The following is a 23,909-nucleotide window of genomic DNA, read 5'->3' as shown; positions in this document are numbered from 1 at the left end:
CCAGGAAGAAAAAATAATTGAAACAAACATGTAGATTTGCAGCTTAAATTTGGTACAATAATTCAAGTAACTTGATCTTTACACGTTGACATTGTTATTCCATGTTGTCAACATCACTAAAACCACCTCAACAAACGCAACTGTTATTTCCATACTTTCTCCAAAGAGAACTGACGTTACCAATAAACTAACATCAAAATAATTTGCCTTCTTGCTAGTGATTTTATATTACAATTTAGACTAAGTTGTATTTGCATATTAGTCTTTAAAGGGAACAAAAGAAAACATATTAAAAACAAACCAACCCCAAACCCTGTAATTACTAATGACAATGTATACTCACTTTCAGAATTCCTGGTATTTTATGACTAACTTCCTGAACACTATAATTCCAAACCGGAGTATTTTATCTCCACTTGTCATGAAAATACCTATTTTTTTTCAAACTACAGTAAAACCTCATAGAGGAAAGAAAGGTTAAAAACTGTGCATACAACCTATTGTACAGGAAGTGTTCAGGTTCTTATTGGGTTCTAGAGTCAAAGATCTAAAAATATAGAATCATCTTTATTAATGAGGTATGCATTTGTTCAGATCAGGCTTCTTGGGATACAGCCTTCTATTTGGATTTCAGCTGGCCAGCCACCGTATCTGTTCCTCTTCTTGTCAGAGTGGTTTATCTGTTAAAAGAAAAAAAAGTAATTTTTAAAATCTGTATTTGGCTCTCCATTTACAAACTAGTTTGTTAAACCTCGTACAACAGAAGTAGGTAAGACTGGGAAGCTAAGTAACACGTTGCACATCTTGCTGGACATAATGGGTAAAGATTCCACCAGTTTCTCTCTTACATGGATTTTTTTTTTATTTCCCAGATGGCTTTCATAATATACACTAAATTGAATAGCTTTTTCCTGCAGAAGCTCTGTAATGCAAAGAAGATTGCAACAATATTCTGGGGAAAAGACCTATGGAAGTTTCACATGCCTTTGGAGGGAGTCAGTATCATCAAGGGAACTGACCTCCGTATTGGGTTTTCTCATTTCTGCCTCTGTCATATAGAGGAGCACAGCTGGACTTATAGCAAGTGAATACAACAAGGTCACACAGGCAAACAGAAATCTGATAGGAAAATGGTATCTTTAGTCCTCCTGAAGCCTGAGGGCAAGTTTTTCAGAAAAGGTTTGTGATGCAAGCTTGCTGTATTTGCACGGCCAATCTGAGACAGCCCAATTTTCATATAAAAACAGTGTTTTATTTCCAGGAAGTCCTTGGAATTTGTCCTTCCAGGAGAACATGTAAGTCTCTGTACAGCCTGTCAGGTTGGACATTTCAAAACTGAGACTCTCTAGAATGGCTGGTCACTTCTGAAACTTGTCTACGGATGATTTAGTGCTGGTGTGGTAGAAGTCACTACTGTACATGGCCCAGATCCAAAGCAAAGAATGATGACACATTAGAGAACTTGCTTTGTGCAACTAAGGCTTACTGAACAGACTACAGTTATTACAGCTAACACACAAAATCTGCACCTGAAGGTTACACCTGATATACAGACAACTATAAAGTGAAAGTAAAATGAAGCTGACCTTTTCTTTTTGGATATTATCTGGCAGCTTGAAGCCTTTGGCAGCTATAAAAGCCCAGCTTGACCTGAACTTCATATTCCATATTTCTTTACTTCCCAGCTCTTCTACTAATTTTTTGGCATCATTTTTCAACCTAGGAAAACGTAGTGAAAAAAAATGTCAAAAATTCAGGACGTGAAAAATGCTGAAAAAGAACACAGCTGATTCATGCCTTACATTAGTAAGTCAGCAGAAGCAAAAATGAGAAGTTTAAAAAATCCTGAGAGCTGTTGTAGTAGCATGCCATTAAACTCCAGAGCAAAATTATTTTTCTTCCTCTTCTCTACTACGTTCCTGATATAAACAACCTGTTTATAACTGCGTAGCAGGAAGAAAAATATATCTCAAATACTATTTGATGATTCTTAAATAAGGGCAAGTGCATCAAATGTTTATCAACCAAATGATTCTTTCCCTGTATAATTACCGTATCATGAATTCAGCTCAAAAAACCTTAAGATTTGAAAGCACTTGAAGAATCAGGTTAAGATGTAAGAAGGAATAACCACTGGATACATTATAATTGGACGTGTGGACACCTTCCTAATAGAAGGCTGTGACCCAGAGGTAACACCAGTGCCCTTTAAGAGGACAACTGGTGCTTTTAAACAAATATAGCACTATCTAGCCATCTTTGGAAGCATCAACATACATGAAATGGCAAGCACTGAATGGACATGGAATCAAAACATTTTAGACAGGAAAGGAGAGGACAACCCTGACTACAGAGTGAAATTCACCATTCCTTTACACCGCTACGCAACAGTTATTTTCAAGCTATTCGTTGTTCTGTTCCTCAGCTTCTTGTGAATAACTTGCTTACCGGGTGCTTCCATCATCATGAGTCACCATCAAAAGGAGGGACCCTTCTGGTGCATTTTTAATGAAAGTCATCATCTCTCCTGAGTGGTCTGTTGAATCAATTACACAACTGATTATTCATTACACACATATTACATTCCATATACTTTCAGCTTACTTTAACTTTTTGGCCTTGTCTATTCAAAGGGACACCTAATTAGGCGATTTTTCTGTTTATAGGCAGAGGGCCTAATCCTGAAAGGGGCAGAAAGCTGCTGGCTCTCACTGAAGGCGAAGAAAGCATGGATTGATCTGCATTTCCCAGTAGTAAAAAAGATACTTCTGAACTTCTACAAAAAACATTTACGCCCAGGGTAAGTATATAGATGGTTTCTTATGTTTACCTCACATAATATTATACATGTAAGCAAAGCAAAGAATAGGCCAGGAGAAGTCATTGCTATCCTGCAAGCTTCCTACTACCATGATAACTGCAGAGGTGAGTTTCACACCCCATTGTCCACCCACTTAATGTAAGTGGCAGCATGTTTGCCGCACGAAGCTATTGATTGGTTTTGCAATTGCTAAACATACACAAGACACTTGTTTTCCATATAAAAAAATGTAACAGGCACCCTGGAGACATTACAGTCTATATACTGTATATAACATTGTAGCCCCATGATTAGTCTCAGTGTGATTTCTATTCATGCATGTATGGTCAGAAGCATTCTTAAGTGGTCAGAGAATCAGCTTCCAGTGCCTCATAGCATTGTGTCTCCTCACTAATAGGCAAGGAAACTGTTACCATTCGAAGTTTGGAAAATGTCTTAAAAGCTATTCTAAAAGTATATAATCTTTCTGGCTACCTGGAAGGATGTTAAGAGACAGACTAGCGTATTTTCTGTGATGATTTTGCAACCAAGATAGAAAAAAATGTCAGGAAAAGGAATTTTGCTGAGTGAAGTATTTGAATGTGGTACCTAGCTCAATGCTGTTCCTACAAGACTGAAATAATAGGGTGGTGGGTGGTGGTGGGGGGTGTAAGATGATTAAAAAATGACAATTTGACAATTTAAGGAAAGGCAAGAAAATTAAAAAAAAAAAGACAATTAACTATCTCAACCAACAGAAGAAATCCAGCTTTTCAGGCAAAATCTGTCATCAGATCTGGCCAGACCACATTTTATGAAGACAACAGCTGTTTGTTTCTAGCTGATCCCCGTCGATAATACAATCATAGTCATTTGAAAGAGCAGGATAGTTATAGAAGTCTTTTCTTAACACTGAAACACTTACAAAAGCACTCTTTTCCCTACCTCCTTCCCACATGTCAAAAAATTCTGCTGATGTAACTTTTCCTGTTTTGTCTGTAATTAAAAAAAGTTGTGTAAATATCAGCAAAATTTATTAAGTTAAATCTGCATATACAGCATTTTCAGCTAAAGCTAGGCATCTCTAATTTTGTGTATTACTGGCCTTCTGAGTTTTGTTTAAGTTTTAAATTGGAAAGAATATGGAATAACGTTAAGATTTGGGGAGAATATTTTGTTTCATGTAGTCTCTGAATCATCAGATTGTGACCAAAAAATTTTTATTCCTTTTTATTTCAGAGAAGGAATTCAGTGTGCTGTGTGCTTCTATGTTTTTATATATACTATACTAGGTCACAACCATAAATAGGAAAATTAGTTAAGCCTAAGACTATATGAATGAGCTTAACACTATTCTGTTCAGTGTCTCAGATCTTTCATACCACTTGGATCTCAGTGGACAGAAACACAACGCTTATTACTGTATCAAAAATTAGGCATGCAAACAATTAGTAATTCTAAAACATTTTTATTAATATTCATCATTAATTATACTGCTGTTTAGATGGCTATCTTTGTTTAAACAAGACATGTACACTTGGAAATACTTTCCAAATTTCTAAATCCATGCCAACTGAGTTAATTGAATTTTGTTATCCAAGACCCTGCTTAAATCCCTGCTACGTGAGAGGGTCTTTTCCATTTAGAGTGAATCAATTCATTTTCAGTGAGAAGATCCAGCAGTCCCCGATTCCTTTCTGGCTTATCTTTGATCCATATACAGTAAAATCATGAAGGCAGATTGTTCCGAACAGAGGACTCTACATTGTAAGTTGTCCTGGTTTCAGCTGGGATAGAGTTAATTTTCTTCCTAGTAGCTGATGCAGTGTTGTGCTTTGGATTTAGTGTGAGAGCAATGTTGACAACACACTAACATTTTTAGTTGTCGCTGGGTAATGTTTATAGTAAATCAAGGACTTCTGGGTTTCCTGGGCCTTGCCAGCAAGAGGGCTGGAGGGGCAAGGGGAACTGGGAGGGGACACAGCCAGGACAGGTGACCCAAATTAGCCAAAGGGATATTCCATGCCATGTGATGTCATGCTGAGTATATAAACTGGGGGAAGGAGGAGGAAGGGGGGGACATTTGGCACTATGGCATTTATCTTCCTGACTAACCATTACGTGTGATGGAGCCCGGCTTTCCTGGGAATGGCTGAACACCTGCCTGCCCATGGGAAGCAGTGAATTAATTCCTTGCTTTGCTTTGCCTGTGTGTGTGGCTTTTGCTCTACCTATTAAATTGTTCTTATCTCAACCCCTGAGTTTTACATTCCTTTCTGATTCTTCTACCCATCCCTCTGGGTGAGGGGGAGCGAGCGAGCAGCTGCGTGGTGCTTGGTGGCTGGCCGGGGTTAAACCATGACACAAGTTTACCACACTGATGAGGGGAAAAGGTGGCAAGTATCTGTCCGTGGTGAAAGAGCATACTGGAACTGGGCTTCAGAGCAGAGATCACAAAAAAATGGAGAAGGCTGTAGTGAGGACAGCAGAAATCCACAAAATTCTTTCCTCCCTCTGTGTTAGCTTGGGCTTAATAGTTCTGTCTTCCTTCTTACAAAAGACCATATTCATTCAGAGAAGAAAGAGTTATCATTATGGAATAAAATACAAGCATGATGCCATAGGAAACTTATTGAGCACAGTCATTAGCTTGACTGATATAATTAGAGGACATGTAGAAAATACATCTCTCTACAAATTGCTTCGAGATAATGGATAGATTTACCTGCAGATGGAGATGAAAGTGTAGCTAAAACAACTATATGTGCAATGAAGGAAATGACTGTTTAAAAATGTGAAAATCTGATATATCACTTCTTTTTCCCCTCACTAATGTTAGATGCAAAGACAATGCTAATTCCCTACTCCTATTTGCTATAACCTTGCTTATGCATTCAAGATGTGCATTTTCCCTCTTACTCTACAGCTGTGTGCTGAAAACTAATTTTTAACTGTTTGCCTATCATAAACAGTATACTTTTTGTGATTCCTTATTAGAAAAAAGAAATACAGCAGTTCATTGGAAAAAAAAAATTGGATCAGATTCTTGTTTATGGTCATTTAACTCAGTGACTTCAATAAAATCATGCAAGTTTAGGCAAGGTCAAGAACTTGTTTAGCAGTATTGAAACAAAAAAACCTGGAACATAAGTGTTTTGTGATTAAAACCAACATGATTGTGCATCTGAACTCCCTTTTTCTACCCCCTTCACAACATTTAGGTATTCACTTTTCTCAGGATCCATTATTGAAGACACTGTGCTTCATCACCATTTCCATTCACCTAAAGTAAAATGGTGCTTCCAGATCTGGAATAAACTGCACCTCCTGCCTTCCAACAGCTCCTACTATAAGTAAAGACATATAATGGCAGTTTAATATTAATCAAACTTTGAGTTTGTCTTTCTGTCCACTGACCAAGTCTGGAAAAGGAATTTGTACTTTGGTTGTACCTTGGAGCAGACCTGCAATTCTCAGTTACTGCTCACCCCTTTTCAGTGGAGAAGCAGATCTCTTTTATCAAGGACTGAACCCGAAAGTTGAGTCTTACTGCTGGAGATCACAGGTATTTTTGCTATCTTACATAAGAAGCAGGGTTTTTTATCTAATAAAACACACATATACCACTTCTACATACACATTTTCTATTTTCTTATACTGATTATGAACATTTCTTTTGTTTATCCAGAAGACCACTTCTCTCACACAGATTTGTTTTTCCTACATTTAACATGAATCAAGTTTGCAATTTTTTCCTTTCGCTTTTCTTCCATACTAGCTAGTAAAAAATACCCCCCCCAAACAAACCCCCAAATTTGCCCAAGAAGCTTTGTAAATTATTGCAGCACAAATATGTGTCTAACTTTTTTTCTTTTACTTACAATCGACAATGGCAATGTTTATACCTCTTCCAACATTACCCTTCTCTTTGCTTATAAGCCTGGAATTGAAATAAATACAGTATCAGCAGAATGCATCTGATCCAAAGCTATACTTACCAACGGTAAGTAATTTTCTGATGTTCATGTTTTCTTCAGTTATTTACTTCAAGACTTTGTAGTAAAAAAGAGCTATGGCTTAAAAATCTTGCACATTGTATCAGTCAGTTTCCTTCAACAATACACAATGAGTTTTTCAAATTGAGCCAGATCAAGAAAAGTACTTCATACAAATGCAGCCAGAAATGTAAAGGAAGAAAAAAACAAGATAAAATGTGTTTCTGTGGCAGCATTCTGTGTGGACTATTTCTACATAAAAGATCTTTGCAAGGTTTTGAAATCATTCTACCTTCCAGTTTGAAAAGCTTTTTGAAAAGCAGTTTGAAAGAATTTCAGAAGGTATTGATAATTCAACATACTGTAAACAACTGGCCATTCAGCACCATGAAAATTAAAAATTGTACTTGAAACTAACATTGGAATACAGCTTACGTAGCAGATCAAAGAAAATAACCTCAGATTAGGTATTTATTAAAAAAAATAAAGAAAAAAAAGAGTTAAATATTGTCAGATATATTCTGAAGTTTAAAGCCCCTGGTAGGAGCTTACTTTCTACTACTGAACCAAAAGGAAGTACCCTTCTCCACAATACAAAGCACTTGCTTAGATTTAAAGTTAGATTGGTACTCACAACTCATCATCAAAACAAATCTTAGCTAGCTTTCCCTTGCCGCCACCACTAAGAATCCGATAGGCATAATCCCCAGGTGAGCAGGGAGACCAGTGATCACACTTCTGCCTTTTTGGGACTGGAGCTACAACAGCAAAGATGAGAAAATGTTTTCCTGGATGCTAGATAAACAGTTTTTACATAGAAGGAATTACTTAATGTCAACATGCTAAGCTCAAACATACATACACAGAACCCAATCCTGCCAGTTTTCCAGTATCATGGCAACATTATACAGATTTGCCTGGGCTTTAAGTTACCATTGAATTCCAAACAGCTGTGGGGACCAATAGCAAGCTTATCTAGGGAAAAATGCCCACAGAGTATGATCTTATTTGAACCTAGAGTAATTATTAAGTGCTATTTCACAGAATAGGAATCAAGGGCTAGACAGATGAAGGTTTCCTACCAATAGCTTGAAGTTAATAGTTATCATTTTCATTTTAAGCCTTTTTCACATGATAACATAGTCATAGAATGAGAAAAATGTACACATTAAGCGACCCAGTCAGATTAGAGAGAAAAGATAATGAGAATTTAATCACAAAGCTTGGTTAGTGATTCAACAGTTTAACATAACTGTAAAATACATGTGATATAACCAAAGCTGCAGCTGCAGCTTTGTGCTTATATGCCAGCAAACAAATAAGATGTTCTTACATTACTATTCAATTAATTATATTTGCATAGTGACAAATATAGGCTGACATTGTGTTTCTTCAAAGATAATGTCTAAGAAATAGTTCAGACTTGCACTAATTACACACCCAACTTCATTCTTACAATTGCACGTACCACATGATTTATTAGCTAACAAGCCATTTATCATTTAGCATGTTAATATACAACATTAGAAATAGTATAAAGAAAAAAATTTAAAAGGAATACAACTACACACCCCTCAACACTGGTTTCTTTCCAATGTCTTGAAGATTAGCAATGGATGCTGTTATGGTGGTTTTGGATACAAAAGCACAGAGGAAGTATCCCGAGTACCAACCAGCCAACGATGTCAACAGGACTCCTACTAATTTCAACAGATCTGCCAATGGAAAAAAAAAGAAAAGAAAGAAAAGAAAAGAAAGAAAACCACAGAGGCATAAAGATTTTTTCATAGCAACACACAAAATCTTGTATTTTCTCTGGCACTGCTACGCAAACTGGCTATTTTATTTCTGGTACACTGCATTAACCACAACCTTCAGAGATGTGGCAATAGAGTATTCATTGCATTCCCATCTCTGACAACCCTTTTCATTTCTAAAACTTGATCTTCAAACAGAAAACTCCCCTCAACACTCCCCTTAATCCAAACCCATAATACTCCAAAGAAACATGAAGTTCAACTTAACCCTAGTAGGATTTTGACTCTGAAAAATAAGTACCAGATACTACACATGACTATACAGGTAGTATGCAAATAGTATTGATTTTCTGTGATAGGCGGACACTACAGAAATGGTTTAAAGCGCTGACCATACAGGAAACTCCCTCCATCCACCCTTTTGAGGCGCTAGGTAAAAATAACTAGAGAAGGCCCAAATAATCTTGTTCACACCATGAGCTCTGGCTGCATTCAAACATGACTGGAGTGGCTGTTCCAGTTATGTCAGTTTCCATGGACCATATTAGCAGCGCATCTACACACTACAACAGGACTCACAATTTTCTTGACTATGAAGAAATATAAACAAATTGCATATCGATAGATCCTCTTCCTCATCACTACAAATGGTAACATGCATTCCTGCTCTAGAACCACACCACCTAATTTATGACACTAACTAAACAAGGAAGTATCACACTGCAACTGCGGAACACTGATGTTTTGATGTCATGAGATACTTCCTGGTCTGTAAAGAAACCTGTCCTTGAATGCAATGGTCCATTAAAGTGAAAAGGAAGAATTTTTAGTTTCGTAGTCCTGAAAATCAAGTTCAACAGAACCAATGTCCAAAATAATTAGTATGCTCACTTTGCCAACCTGCTAGAAAATAGTGTATTATCTAACCTAAATCTTCTTTATAACAGTTTACTTTCATGAAGATATTCCTTTCCTTCTTGGAACTGCCTTTTATAAATATTACGATTTCTGCCCTACCTCTTCTCCAGAATAAGGCCAAATTGTTCACTTGTTCTCCTCAAGTCCTGTTTTGCACAGACTAGACACACTAGTTCAACATACACATTATGGACACTCTACTTCTGGTTATTTGTACCAGAAGGAAGTTTGATTATTTTTTTTTTCCAGGAGAGTAGACTTTATTCACTCACGTTCTTTTTATAATCCATCATCAAGACTAGAATATTTTTTCCTGCAAAGATTTTACCTCTCTAGCTACTCCGTATCCTGTATTTGTGCAGTGGTTATTCCTGCGTATTACCTAGCTTTAAAAATCAAAACCCTAACAGAACACTGCAGAAAATGCAGACTGGTAAAGCTAACGCTGAACAGTACTACCACCTAAACTCCCCGTTCTTTATAATAGCAACAGAAGTAGCAAGTGGCCCTCTCTGACCCAATCATCCCCTAAAAATGAAGCACTGCTGTACTCCAGCTTGAACTTCAGCGAGGAAGAATGCAGATCATTATGAACATTGAAGGTTCTTCTGTAAATAATCCCAGTTTCTCATTCCTTGCCTCAGAAAAAAGGAAGGTGTGTGTGAAGACAGTAAACCCTTTTAAGATACTGATCTGTGCTCCTAAAATGTTCTGTGTCATTGTATTTAGGAGTTTTAAGTGTGTGCATTTGTGTGACTGTAAGGAAGATAACTGTGAGAAACTTACTATATTTTCATCAAAGGATTAAGATTGAGAAAGTAATATAATGAATCTTCAGAGAAAGGACACATTTCCCAATTATTACCTCAGCCTACGAGAAATCCGTCTCACTCTACCACTAGTAGTGGTGCAAACCTGCACTAAAATAATACTGAAAATCACCCTAACATTTCGTTCATACAGTGAATGTGAACATTGACAAAGTTCATGTGCACAAAGAAGGAAGCTACAGGAACCCAGCAAAATAAAACATACTCACTTTTTCTCTTTCTGAATATTAAAAAAAATCAGATTTACACACAAAATATATTTAATTTGTAAAGAAGACCAAATCAGAAGTTTCAAAGACAAAACTCAGGAAGAATTAAGTGAAAACTAAAAGTTTATTTAAATATGTCAGCAATTATTTTTTCGGGGGGTGGGGGGCATTGTAAAGATCTGTGACACCATCAGTCAGGTTTGGTTTTGCTTTTTCTGTTGCTGGCTTAGCAGCTTTATCTTTACAACGATTTTGCACTGGTTTTCATTGAAAATATGGAGCAACTCTGTTGCAAAACAGGCTCAACAGCACAACTCAACACCTTTTTACCTAAGGAGAAGAGGCAGTACATAACATCCAACTTCTTGTTATTGTGTTCCATATTTTACTTGAACTGCAAGCTTCTTAATGGTTTCTAAAATGTGCCTTTTAAGGTTTAAGGAATACATTACCAACTTCCTGCACAGTTTGTACTTAATTCTCAAAACAAAATATTTCCACTATCAGAAAACTTTTGGTTTTGCTTTCTTGGATTCAGAAGGCTCTGGGGGACCTCACTGACCCTATCTGCTGGGCCCACTTGGATCTCACAGATTTACTGAGGATACGTATCCGGCACACATACGCTCTTTTTTGAGTTCCTGCATAGACACACATAAAACCCTACACAACAGCAGCCAAGTCACCAGCTCAGACAAACTTGAAATAGTTAAGAGAGCTTAAGATTTGCTGTCCGCAGCAGTTAGGAATTACAAACGCGAAGTCCAGCCTACACGCAGGACAGCCAGGCTACGCTTTTGCTGATTCCAGAGGCAGTGGCTCCTCAGCCCACTCCTTGGCTTAGCGTGGGGCCGGGCAGTGCGGCAGGGGCCCTCGCTGTGCTCAGACATGTGGCACAAACCCGAGGTCTCGGCAGGGGTGCCCACAGCGCTCCGCCGGCCGGTCAGCCTGTGGGCAGCCCGGGACCCGGGCAGGCCGGCTGGCGGCGTGGCCGGCCGCGGTCCCACCTCACCGCAACTCCCCGTCTCCTTTCTCCCTCAGGTGCTGCCTGCCTCTTGGCAGCAACCAAATCACTAAACACGAGCAACAACGTGAGCGTTTTTCGTGCTTAGCTGACTCAGAGTCCCCACGCTGCCATACCTTGCTACACACGCCTGTCCGTACGCAGCAGGGCTTTAACAAGAGAAAACAAAAGTAATAAAAATAAAAGGATAGATCCAAGACTCCAGCTCAAATTAGTCCAACCTAGGAAGCGGGGAGTCCATCCGTTTCCTGATGTTGGCCAGGGGCCCAGGGGCGAGGCCAGACACCGGCCCCCCCCGCCGCCGCTCGCCTCAGGGGCGCCGTCAGGAGCAGCCCCCCGCCCCCTCCCCGCGGCGAGAGGCGCCTCGGCGGGAGCACGGGGCAGCGGCACCCCCACCGCCGCCCCCCTCACTCGGGGGGCCGCTACTCACAGTGCCGGTTCAGCCACATTATTCAGGACGGGGGCAGGCTGCCTGCCCTTCCTCCGCCTACTCCTCCTCGTCGCTCTCCCCCGCCTCGTCCTGCAGCCACCGGGACGGCGCGGGAAGGGGAACGGCCACCTGTCAGCGCCGCACCGCCCCGGCGCCGCCGGCGGCACGGCCAGGCAGGGCACCGCCGGCCGAGCACCGCACCCCGCTGCCCTGGGCGGTTTCGCCAGACGGGAAGCCACGGAGGGCCGCCGGGGGAGGTGGCAGCGGCGGCTGCTGCCACCCCGGGGGGCGAAGCTGTGCTTGCCGGGCGCAGGAGGCGGCCCTGCCACCCCATTGCCCGGGGAGCCGCGGGCACCTCTGGGGAGCGGAGCTGGGCGCCGGGGCCGGCGAGACCCACAGCGCCGGGTGCGGCCGAGGGGGCCTGCCAGGCCGCGTTGCCGTTTGCTTTGTCGAGGAGGGCCGGGCAGCACCGAGCTCCCATGGCGTCTCCTTGGCAAGGGCGATGAGGGGAGGGCCTGGTACTCCCAACGGCCATGGCTGCGCCGGAGGAGGAGGAGAGGGTATGTGGGATGAGGGGAAGGAGGACTCGTTCCCAAACCAAGCCCCTTCTGAGCCACGGAGACACAACAGGAGACACCACCTAAAAACTCAAACATGCAGCGCTGAAAGTTACTTTCTGCAGAAAGAAACCAACTGGCTGGACGGATCAGAAGGAAGGCTCACATGCCATCTGGCAGCCCATTCAAAAAGCCGTTTTCCCCCAAATCTCAAAATGAACCCGTTATTTTTAAGTCTGTTTAACCCAACCCAGAAAGCAAGCGAGCAAGGGCTTTTTCCTGGTGATGGCCAGGGTCTGCCTGGTGTTCCAGCTGTCGAGGCCACGGGGCAGGGCCCTGCCGGACCCCCCCCTCCTCCTTCCTCCTCCCACTGCCATAGCACTGGAGTGACACAAGTCCTACCATGGGCACCAGCCCGCAGGGCCGAGCCCTTGGATTATCTTTTTTTGCCGTGGCTGCGGCCAGTGCGGCGAGCAAGGTGTCGTGCACCCTCGCCTGCATGTGTCCTTCCTGGTGGGGTAGCTTGGTCAGTCCTTGGCTCCTCTTGCCCCACCAAAAACCCCGGCACTGCTCACACTCTGGATGTGGGGCAGCACCCCTGCTTCTCCCCCGCTCCTTCCCGGCTCCCCAGCCTCCCAGGCCAGACCTAGGAAGTGTGAAACTACAGCACAGTGCTGGCAGGGCACGTTTTCCAGCCTGTGGCTGACAACATGATAGATAAAGGCATTGCCATCAGGAGCCCCACATCATGGGCTTGCTTTGCTGGTTTTAAAACTTCCAGTTTCCAACATGCTTTGGTTGATAGGTGTTTGTTGGCCTGCATGGGCACTGAGCTCTGCCAGCACCAGGCAGCCCTGACCCTGAACCAAGGAAGTTACAGCTCACATCAAAGACAGCTTCTAAGGACTGAAGTAGCCAAGCCACTCAGGCACATTCAGGAAACTGAGCTGAAGACCTCCAAGTCCAGCAACACCCGAGAAAGGAAGCTAGTGATTTCATTTCGAAAACTGCTCAAACTACACTGTGAATTAGTATTTGCCCTTAAAACTCTCTGATTTAGTTTCCCTTAAGCTGCTTCTTTCCCCTCGGCCTCTAATGATGCATAGAAATTATGTTTAGTTCAGCAAACAGATGAAAAAAATTCTGCAGAAGGGTACACACAGGACCACAGCCAGACTGGGGCTTTTGCCTTCCTCCCAGGACACCCATGAAAGTTATAAATATTTCTAGTCCCCGGAGAAGAGGCATTTCTTGTCCTCGTCTGCGAGTGGGATATTATAATATCCTATAAATTGCAGGTAAAACCTGAGGGAGTAATTGCTGCTGGTTATTTTCAAATGTACTGGAGCTTGCAAATGAAAAGCAACATCCAATAAAACTTAGGTGTGTGAATAATTAAATTTAGCATGGGACAAATAAACTTAAGAAATGAAAAGCACAGGACAAAAGGAAAAGGAATTATGAGTGGGCAAAAGAAGTTAAGGACAACACTGGTCTGGGTTGCTTTTCCAAATACACAGTTATTTCTGCAGGAACTGTTATGCTGCAAGATGGCACATCAGAAAATGATGTCTCTGCTAATAAATGATTGAAACTATTGAGGAGTGCATTTCTAGCCTTTAAAGTAAAAATGGTGGTCTTTAAACCCCAAATGCTACAGTTTATGGTAGCCAAATGAAAAATTCTGCTACTTTTATTAAAGCAAGGAAAAGTAACTAGAACTCGGGTAATTTAATTTTGAAATAAATTTATTGTGTGAACATTGGTGGGTCACAGACTCCATGGATAAAAATTTTAAGCCCCTAGGAGCTTGTCGCCACCTCAACACCTTACTGTGAAAAAAACCAATCATTAGCAATTGGTGTCTATTGGATAACTGCCAATTTACCTGCTTTTAACCACAAGAAAAACGTAGCAGGTTACTTCATTACCACCTAAACTACATTGAACTACACACAAGCAGGCATTTGGTACAAAAGCAGGCAACTAACTGGTTTGCTTGCCTGCCAAAGCCAGTGATCTATAGCTGAGGGGATTTTAAATACCAAAGGACTAGGGAACCTTAAAATGTTTTACTTCAGGTATCTCGGTTTTGTGTCTGCTAAAAGAAAAGTGTAACGGTTCTTTCTTGAGTAATTCATCAAAGTTGTAGGATGCAGAACACTTCTGAAGTATCATTTCTGTTCTTATGCTGTAACCATTCATTCCAATTTGAAAGCTTAGATAAGCAGCACAGGAAATCTACTCAGGAAACAAATGACTTGCACACACACTACTAAATGGAACAGGTGAATATACATATACAGTGCTTACGTGTTAGTCATGTCTTATCACAATAGCCACAGTCCTTGCAGAAAGTTTATGGCTGTTTGCTAACACTGTAAATTACAACACAGCAAGTTTCTGCTTGCCCTTTGAGCCACTGTACCTCCAGAGGTATTTTCTGCATCCACCCTACTAGGCTAACAAATCAGCAAAAGTGTCATTCCAGTCCTCGCAGCTATTTAATTTACATGTTCTCTGCTCATCCACAAATGGCCAACAATGTATGTTTAATCCTGCTAGGTTCAGTTAAAATAATAATTTAAAACGGAGGCAGAATTTGTAAGGCAGAGAAAGAATATTGTACCAAACCTTTGTTTGTAGAGGTCATGATGACTTCAAGGGCTACTAGAAAAACTAGTAGCCACCTACATAAAATATGCAACTGATGTTTAAGTTAATTAATTTAACTAAGACCTGGGACAGATAAGAACATACATGGCCAATGGGGATGGCAATATGGAAGACCAGTTCTTTAACCTGACATAACTTCACCATACTTTACTGTGTGTCTGTGCCCACAATTCAGGTAAAACCTCAGCATCCTGAATTGTGGCAGCATGAAGAGTAACACAGAGAAATAGGGATTTAAATGCATATTTTAATACAATGACTTTTTTTTTTTTTCTGGTATACCTTGAACACCTTTATAAAACCCAGGAGCAAATACTTAGAACAAGATAACAGCTTTTAGATACTTCTTTTGTGGATATATTAAAATCTTAACATCTCCTACCCAGATGTACAAAAATAGATCATAGACCAAAAGGAAAAAAGCAAGCAATGAGTACTTTCAGTTGATAACCTAGAAAACCTGTAAAGCTAGGGAGTCTGGCTGCCAGGATGTTGCTGGCCTGTTAAACAACATGAAGGTAGGGCATATATGTGTGCTTTTCTTATGCTTTGTTAATCCAGAGATACACAAGGAAAATATATTCAATTGCACTTCATCCAGATAGAAGGTGTTGACCAGCAAGGTTTCCTCAGTATTAGCAGTAATAGCTTAATACATTATGGGGCCAAATCTAGTCATTAATACATTGCAGCTGAGTTTTCAGAAGAGGAAGGCAAAGGTAGGGAGAAAGGCAAAACGAGAGGGAGAGTAAAATCCTTCTTTTAAATGCTGGATACTTTGATATGACTTTGCACAATCCTACTGGATCTCTGTTACCTGCTTTCTTGAAATGCTGCTGTCAGCACAGTCATTAGGCCTTCAGGTCCCTATCAGCACAGACCCTATGCAATCCCACATGGTCTACAGCCAACCTGGATGTAAACAATTCTGCAAGCCTGCTCAATCAAGTAGAGATTTACCAGAGGAGCTGGATTGGTAAAGTCCCTGCTGTCAGCAGTCCCAAAGCACTTGTAGCTTGATGACATCTTGCGGTCCTGAAGCTCTTCCCTGATCCATTCTGCCAACACCAGGTTTTACAACAGGGACCCAGGCTGGACGCCACTGTGATGGGCTCAGGTCACCTTAATGTGACGCTGGAGTTCTAGAAGAGCAAAAGACCACAGTAAATCCACTTTTGAAGCCCAATCCGCACACACAGTGCGAGACCTGGATTTCTTTAAGACCTGTCTTTTAGAGAGGGGGAAGAGAGAAAAAAGTTATCACCTTACCTGCAGGCCAGGATGGCAACAGATATGCGCAGTCACAGCACAGCGGGCTGGTATTTCAGGACAATGTAGGAAAAAGGTGGCTATAAGTTAGTCAATGAAAGGGAATATTGTGCAAACCAGAAGACTGTAAAAATACATCAGCAGTTAAAGATCAGCATAAAACACCAGCCTAGAGAATGTTCAGGATACACAACAATTAAAAAAATCTCATACAGTAAGAACAGGGGAAGCTGAAGTTAATGTTAAGCTTACAAGTAAAGAAACCTCAACTAAAGAAAAAGTATTATGCAGAGTACTTCAGAACAATGCTGAGTGCATGAAAAGAACGAATTTGAAGAATCACAATCCTTGTTTATTTAAAAAGTAGGTTCATGTAGCTAACAACTATGAAAATCCAATATACTAATATTTGCGTATACACTGGCAGCGTAGATTCTTGTAGTCTTTACAATAACCCGTGTTTCTTAAGAAATGCTATTGAATTTCCTAGAAAAACAAATGATGAGTCAAGGTATAGGCAGTTATTATTTGTAAGCCTCCAGAAAGAAAAAAAAAAACAAAACCAAAACAAAATAAAACAAACCAAACCCCAAACCATTTACTTTTTTTAAAAGAGTTTGTTTTGATGCAGAAACAGGAATAGTTAGTGTTTACAGTTTAAGTGGCCTTCAGAATTACATGTTGTCCTGAAAAATTACATTGATCACTTATATTGTAAACCTTCACATATTTGTCTACACTGCCCTGTTGTTACCAAAAAAAGCAGTATTCTTGCAATAAATTCTTAATTTCATATTCCATGTTTCATACACAAACTTGAAAGGTGTTTTGTCTAGATAGGCCAGCCTTAATGGGGAAAGATAAGCAAGAGAATTGTAAATGAACAAGACAGTTTTGCAGTTTTGGATTCAGTAAGCCTGAAGCACAGAAGGTGCTCTGAAGATGAGGGCAATTTCCAAGCATAAGAGAAACTTAAGCACAAGAAAAAAATGGAAAACTTGTACAGTACTCCTGCAAGCAGAGCTGTGTAATAATAAGTAGGCTTCACTGAGTATTAGGACAGTAATAAACAAAAGCAGCCAGCTTTCCAAAGCCTGACATAAACCCACCATATTAAACAGTTGGTGCTAATCTGTCTTGCTTGACCAATCCCCTAAGTTTATCAACATGCACAATATACCGTACTACCTTCAAAGATAAAAGCTCAGGGCTTAAAAACAGTATTTTCAAAAGAGGCTTTTAGGGGGAGGGAAGAGGGCTATTACTACATGATCAGGACACCCCAAACTAAGGGCCTTTTTAGATAGGATATTTAAAAGAGAGAAAAACGGAAAGTACTTTTAATAGAATTCAAGCAAGAGAACACAATTTGCTGTGCAAGGGCTCAAAACTCTCTTATTTGAAAAACAAACCATGTGCGCCACCTCCCGGGGTACAAAACAGAGAGCACGGTAACCACCCTTGTCCGGGCTTTCCCAAGGTGAGAAACCAACACTCCCAGGGTGGCTAGCTGTCTTAGCAACAGGGACATTCAATCTGTATGCCTTCTAGATCCATAGTTTAGGGCAGTTGACAGCAACAGTCCAATATATTACTTGAATCCACTCCAGATGATCACAAGCTTCATCTTCTCAAGTTAATGTTTTCTGTGCCCAATTTCTGTCCAATACTGAAATGAACTGACAGAAAGTTGAAGCGAGAACATCTCAGTTATTTGGGCAAAAGCACCTCGGGGCTAAACTTGCCTGCCTCTTCCCCTCCCTGCAAGATTCAGATGAGAACTAAAGCTGTTCTGCTTTTTTTCCAGAGCTAAAGCCAGAAGTTAGAATTGAAAGTCACAAAGCGCTAGGAAGAATTTGGACGGATATGATTTATCAGCTTTGAAGTTCATCTTAACAGGATTTAAAAAGACACACAGAATAGGTTGAAAGAATTAATCATTTATTTTAAGCAGCACAAAATTTGATTTTTTACATAGTGTTTATCTGAAAATGGCAAGACCTGAAAGTACAAAGTATCAATTCTTGGAAAATTCAGTAATGAGGCTTGACAGTTAAGTGGGATAGATTCCTAACATCACCTGAAGACTGAATTAAAAAGACTATACCCCTTTTTTTCAAAGTTTTGATCCCATTTTCCTCTCAGTCAATGTTAAAAACATTGTCTATTAAAAAACCCATAAAAATCAGGTGAAGAAATGCCTCTACAAGATGGACTTACTTCCTTAAAGGTGAAATCCTTTCCACGCTTCCTAAATAACTATCAAATAACAGTTGATGTAGCGTTAAAAGATTTCTGCATCTCCATATAAAATTTTCAATAAAAAATGTGAACGGCTTGTTTCAGACATATCTTATTTAAACAGTCAGTCTTGTATAGCTTATGCACACACAGAGTATTGGCTTGTAAAGCCATTTTTCCCAGGATATATTGCAGTAATCCATGCCTTGGTGCTATCAAGAAACTGCCAGTTGTCTTTTCAGTACCACTTCAACGTGACTTTGAGTTCATTTTTTCCCTCCAGAATTTTCCAAAGGACAGCTATGTTGCAAATATGGCCATTTAAACATTCAGCTATATAATTCCTCTCTAACAACACAGAAAATAAACATACCCTTCACAGGTTTGACACGGCCCTATAAAAATTTCCTTCCTCAAAGAGGGATGTGATGAGAAGATGGTTACAAACAATGCAGTTTATTCAACTATTTTGCCTAAGTATGTATCACTGTAAAATCAGAGCAGGCTGCATTGCTCAACTGTTAAAAGCAGAAGTGTCTCACTCACCAAGAAGAGCCAACAGACAGTAAGGGTCCACTGCAGTTGGCAGTAGGACAAAAACCAGTAAGGCCTTCAAGGAGGGGGCTATCATCTGCCTTGGGAATGGCACTAAGTTTCACAGCACCTTGTGGTCCTCCTCTCCACCCCTGTATTTCATAAGGGCAGACAAAGGAGAATGTACAGGACCAGTGGGGAAGGCCAAGCAGTTAAGTATTTCCAAGTGTGAAGAAAAAGAGGTCTAGGAAATGTAGTCAAATGCACGAAGGAGTTCTTTGCACACAAATTTGGGGACCACTGACATAGATGAAGTTTTGGCTTTAATTCTCCTCCTAATAATAACACAAGTATTTTCAACCTAGACTTAATTTCTAAAGCCTTACAAGCTACTTTAAAACAGGTTTGTGAATGGTCACCAAGAAGAACATATCTTTTGTTAGAAGGCTGAATTTTGCGTACAGGGGTCTTCAGCTTTTAGGAACTTTTTTTTGGGGAGGGAATAAGGAGGCCAGAAGACAATAAGAAAAAAAGACTTGAAGCCAGTGAATTAGTAGGACAGCAGCTATACTCAAATACATTGGTTGCAAGTGATTATCATCAGTCAAAAGGAGAGAACACTTACTGAGGGCTACTTTCTTTTAAATGCTGACAATTACCTTCTGTGTTTTACTTTTTGGCTAGCTTAAAAGAATTCTGCATGTGCCTTCATAGTCTAATCTAAACCTCCCAGTATTTAAAATGTTACCTGACCACAAAGATCCAGCTAAAGCCTAGCTACAATGAAAAGGAGAACCCTTCACGACTACTGTACAGTCACCAATGTCAACATGTTTTAAAATAGCCTGTTTTGTTGCTTACAAATATACTATTGCTCAGGGTAAGACATAGCACTATGCTCTTTGCAATATGGAGAGGCCAATAATTCTACTTGAAGATGACTGTGCCCCTTACTCACTTGTGTGTGTGTGGATAATTCCCAGTAACTGCAACAGGCACCTTAAAGTACACTAGCTTTCAAAATATTCAGACAATTGAACCCTTACCCAAGAAGCCAGGTGACTGACTGATGTTACACTTACAGCAGCTTGTCAGCACCTGTAGTCGCTCTCCCATTTTCCTCTACCAAGAACCCTCAGCCTTGATCTGGAAGCCTGGTAGAAGACTCAATTATTTAGCATCTCCACATTTGACAACCATCAGCCAGTTTCAGCTCACTGTAGCCCCTCTGTCAGTTAGTGCTGTGGCACAGACCCATCTTATCCATGGGTTCAGCTGAAGCCAACGATTATATTTCAGGTAACGTTCCTGAGGAGCCGTTACCAGGACTCTGGATTACTCACAAGCCTGGCCTAGCATCTAATTAGGCCCCAGAAGCCAGAAAATCTGACTGGCTCAGAAGATTGCTTGTACCCCATTACCAATCTGTCTTCGCTTCTCTGAACAGCAGCAAGAACTTCAGCAGCCAGAAATGAACAATTTATCAATCAAAGAGTCAAGTTTGACAGGAACTAATGTCTTGGTAAATTTTACAGACCTTTCTTAAAAGGATCAATCCTTTATGCTCTTACAATTTTTAATGAAGTGAAATTAAGGGTAGCTTACTTCTCTTTCCATAATTTCCTTTACTTTTACCTCCATAGGTTATTGTACCAGTGCCCTTCCTTATGCAACTCATATTACTGCTTATATATATGAGGCTCACATCTGAGATCAGGATATGACAATCAACCAGTCCAGTTGTTGGAAACCTCTACAGAGATCAAAGAAGCTTTCAGCAGCACAATCATTTTGGATTATCAGAAAATTTAAGGACCACTCTCTCTGGAAACGTGCTGTGTCAAGCAAGTCTCATAAGCTTTTTCATATTTAAAAGGAAAAGGTTAGTATACAAATGGCTCATCCTTCAATGAAACATAGCCAGCCAACACATAGCAAGTAACTGGGTGGAATACCTAAAGGTCAACTTTAGCTGATAAAGAGTTAACTGTAATTAAGCAACTGATGTGAAAAAGATATCAAAACCAATAGCTCTGAGATTACCACTAGTTAACCTGCACAGCCTCAGAGCTGAGAACTGGAATGGTACACTGCCTTGATATATTGCATTCAGGTTGATCCGACATACAAATCCTAAATGCAAGCTCTTTCACCTTAAAAACAGAACAATACCCTCTACCTAACTTCTTTTACAGAACCTGAAAAAAAGGCTTATTAAAATTCTTTGTCTATTTTCTTTAGCATTTAAATTAAGCCAAAAAGCCCATGATAACATTTCTAAAACTCGGGAAGGCAGTGGGATAGAACTAACATATTCCCATGCCTGAACTCAGGTTTAACTACTTGAACTGAAATGACACATCTTCAAATCCCTAATGATTGCATTGATAGCATCAATTATCTAAAAGGCTGCATCCAATAGAACACGGCTTTCTGACATTTTCATAGTACATGATATTACATTCACATTAGGAGAACACTGCAAGAAATATTGATACATGTACAAAGAATGATTTAGAGTGCTGTGATTTGGAGCATCCTGTCTTCCACAATAAATAGAGAATATTTTCCAGCACCATCTTTACTCAACACTCTGGTTGTTCACTTCCCCCCCCCCCCCCCTTTTTTTTTTTTAATCTTATCACTGAAGTTAGTTAAGAGAGCATAAAATACCTCACAGCACTCTCCCTTAAAAAGAAATCAGAGAAAGAGATCACCAGTAAGATACACTTGGTAACACTGCAGTCTGTCACGGTATTTCATCTTTCATAAAAAAATGCTCAAGAACATTATTTTTCTTAATGTGCTGTAGGCTAAAAATGAATCCTCAAGGGTTTCTATTGCTCTTCTTGTTGCCAGAGCAACAAAGCAATACTCACCTGAATATCTGCCAGTCTAAGTATCAATTTACAAGTTGAGATGAAGTTTGTGCTGCTAGCAGATGTCGCTAACAGCATTTTTACTATAAGCCAAATTTTAGTGGCAAGGGATGCCATGAAAACTCAAGAATATATTACTATTTCATTTGTGCTACTTGATTATTGCTCCTATAATTCAAGTCTTTCTATTAAAATGTCTTGACCAATGACATTCAAAGTGATAAGGTAAAACTGAAAGGCTTTTATATGAAATCTAGCGTACTAAAAAGACTTTGTTAAATGACTCAGAAGAAATCTTGCTTGTCATTAGAAAGCATACTAGGAACCTTTCCCAATAAATTCCTTCCTAATACTCTTTATGGTATGGAGATAGGAGGGGCTGGGGAGAGGGAAGCAGTTAAAAAGTAATTTTAAGAGCATACAAGGGTTACTACGTTCTGAATTGAAAAAGGGCTCATTGTTTACACTGTATCAATCCAAATATTCACACTGTGTTTCTGTTTGAAACAGGTGACAGAAGCATTATTTATATTACCACACTGTAGAAAAAAGGAATACAACTTCAAAATTATTTTTTATGTGTAAAACCAAACCCAGGAGGATGGTACAGAACTACACGGAATTGGAAACATTGCTATCTTCAGGGCAAAGTCTATCGCCTTAAGAAAAACTCAAGGGAATTTCTTCTTGTTATAATGTGTACTAAAAATTCTAATTCTAAGACATAAAGAAAGATATATATGGAAAATAGAATATGGAGAAAACACCTAAATTCTATAGTTTCTTACATTTCTTATGATTCATCATTTTCCTCCTCTAAAAAACTAAGAGGCAGAGGATAAAGAAGGCAAACTATTTCCTCCTATTTCCAACTCCTAATTCCAAGAGAAATAATTTTCACATGTTTGATCACATCATTAATTGTTTTACTCTATTCAGCCAGGTAATCTGAAAGCGCAAGAATTAAAAAGGAAAGAAAACCACAGGCGCTTCCAGTTATGAAGTGAAATACACAAGTTAGTTAAAAAAACCAAACACAAACCAACAGTGCTTTATTTTCACGCACATTATGTGCACCTCTGTAAAAGCACTATTCCTGAGAAAAAGAAATCTTTGCTCATTCCATGCAGAGGCAGATGCAGAGGCAGTGTGAATCTGAAAGCTGTAGGAAAGGATTACAGGCAGAAAATTTTCTAGGCAAGGAATTGGGGGATTCAGAGCTAAGCTTCCTCTTTTTTTTTTCCCCTACTTGTTTCCCACACAAATATGCAAACTGCTGTGCTATCAAAATGCAAAGGAATTTTTCCTTTTTTTAAAAAAAACAAACCCAAAACAACACCACCCACCCAGATAACTAACAGTTATCATTGGACTCCTCAACTTTGCATTGTTTATCTTTCAAACTCACTATGCCAGTGTTGTAGAAAAGCAATGGAGGTGCTGCAGTGCTCACTGCCTAGATACAAGAAAAATTGTCCTATTTGCAAAGAAAATACCATATTCTGACCTCAGCATTAAGATCTTCGCTTGCACAATGGAGGTCTGGTCAAATATATTCTTCTCTGCTCTCTCCCACTATTGTTTTCAAGTCTTACGACATGTTTGTTTTCAGCCAGTCAGTACACACACTTTTCATTTGATTGACAAACCGTTGAAGCTAAACTAAACACTTCCAACTGCTGTTCAAGTTGAAAACCAAGCCAGATTACCAGCATTACAGCATTAACACTTTCACTTCACAGTCTGTCCATAAAGACAGATACTTTTTCCTTGAACTTCCAGGCTGCTGA

At 40.0% G+C, this 23,909-nt stretch overlaps 2 protein-coding genes across 10 annotated transcripts in view; one reads left to right on the top strand and one right to left on the bottom strand.

Annotated features, from left to right (window-relative positions):
• The window catches only part of TMPRSS2 (transmembrane serine protease 2), a 78,526-nt gene extending 71,857 nt beyond the window's left edge, over nucleotides 1-6,669 (top strand). For 7 of the 8 annotated variants that reach the window (XM_080376627.1, XM_080376625.1, XM_080376624.1 and 4 more), the window contains one exon: nucleotides 2,667-3,595. The gene's annotated coding sequence lies outside the window, so the exon portion shown is untranslated. Of the gene's footprint in view, nucleotides 1-2,666; nucleotides 3,596-4,467 lie in introns of those variants that run through there. The other variant, XM_080376621.1, reaches the window with a different exon arrangement.
• FAM3B (FAM3 metabolism regulating signaling molecule B) lies at nucleotides 549-23,853 on the bottom strand. Of its 2 annotated transcripts, XM_080376682.1 has the most exons (7): nucleotides 11,964-23,853; nucleotides 8,367-8,510; nucleotides 7,430-7,553; nucleotides 6,682-6,740; nucleotides 3,746-3,796; nucleotides 2,449-2,536; nucleotides 549-1,719 (listed from the first exon to the last, which is right to left on the bottom strand). In XM_080376682.1, exons 1-7 carry the CDS (start codon nucleotides 11,980-11,982, stop codon nucleotides 1,476-1,478), a joined length of 729 nt encoding a protein of 242 aa, XP_080232808.1. In that variant the 5' UTR covers nucleotides 11,983-23,853; the 3' UTR covers nucleotides 549-1,475. The 2 variants fall into 2 exon arrangements, with proteins under 2 accessions (XP_080232808.1, XP_080232807.1); XM_080376681.1 differs by lacking the exon at nucleotides 11,964-23,853 and having other exon boundaries at nucleotides 8,367-11,415.
• Nucleotides 23,854-23,909: the final 56 nt, after the last annotated feature.

Source organism: Falco punctatus (assembly GCF_963210335.1).
Source record: "Falco punctatus genome assembly, chromosome: 2".
Classification (NCBI taxonomy): Eukaryota; Metazoa; Chordata; class Aves; order Falconiformes; family Falconidae; genus Falco; species Falco punctatus.
Note: the sequence above shows the minus strand (reverse complement) of the source record. Positions and strands in the feature narration are given on the sequence as shown.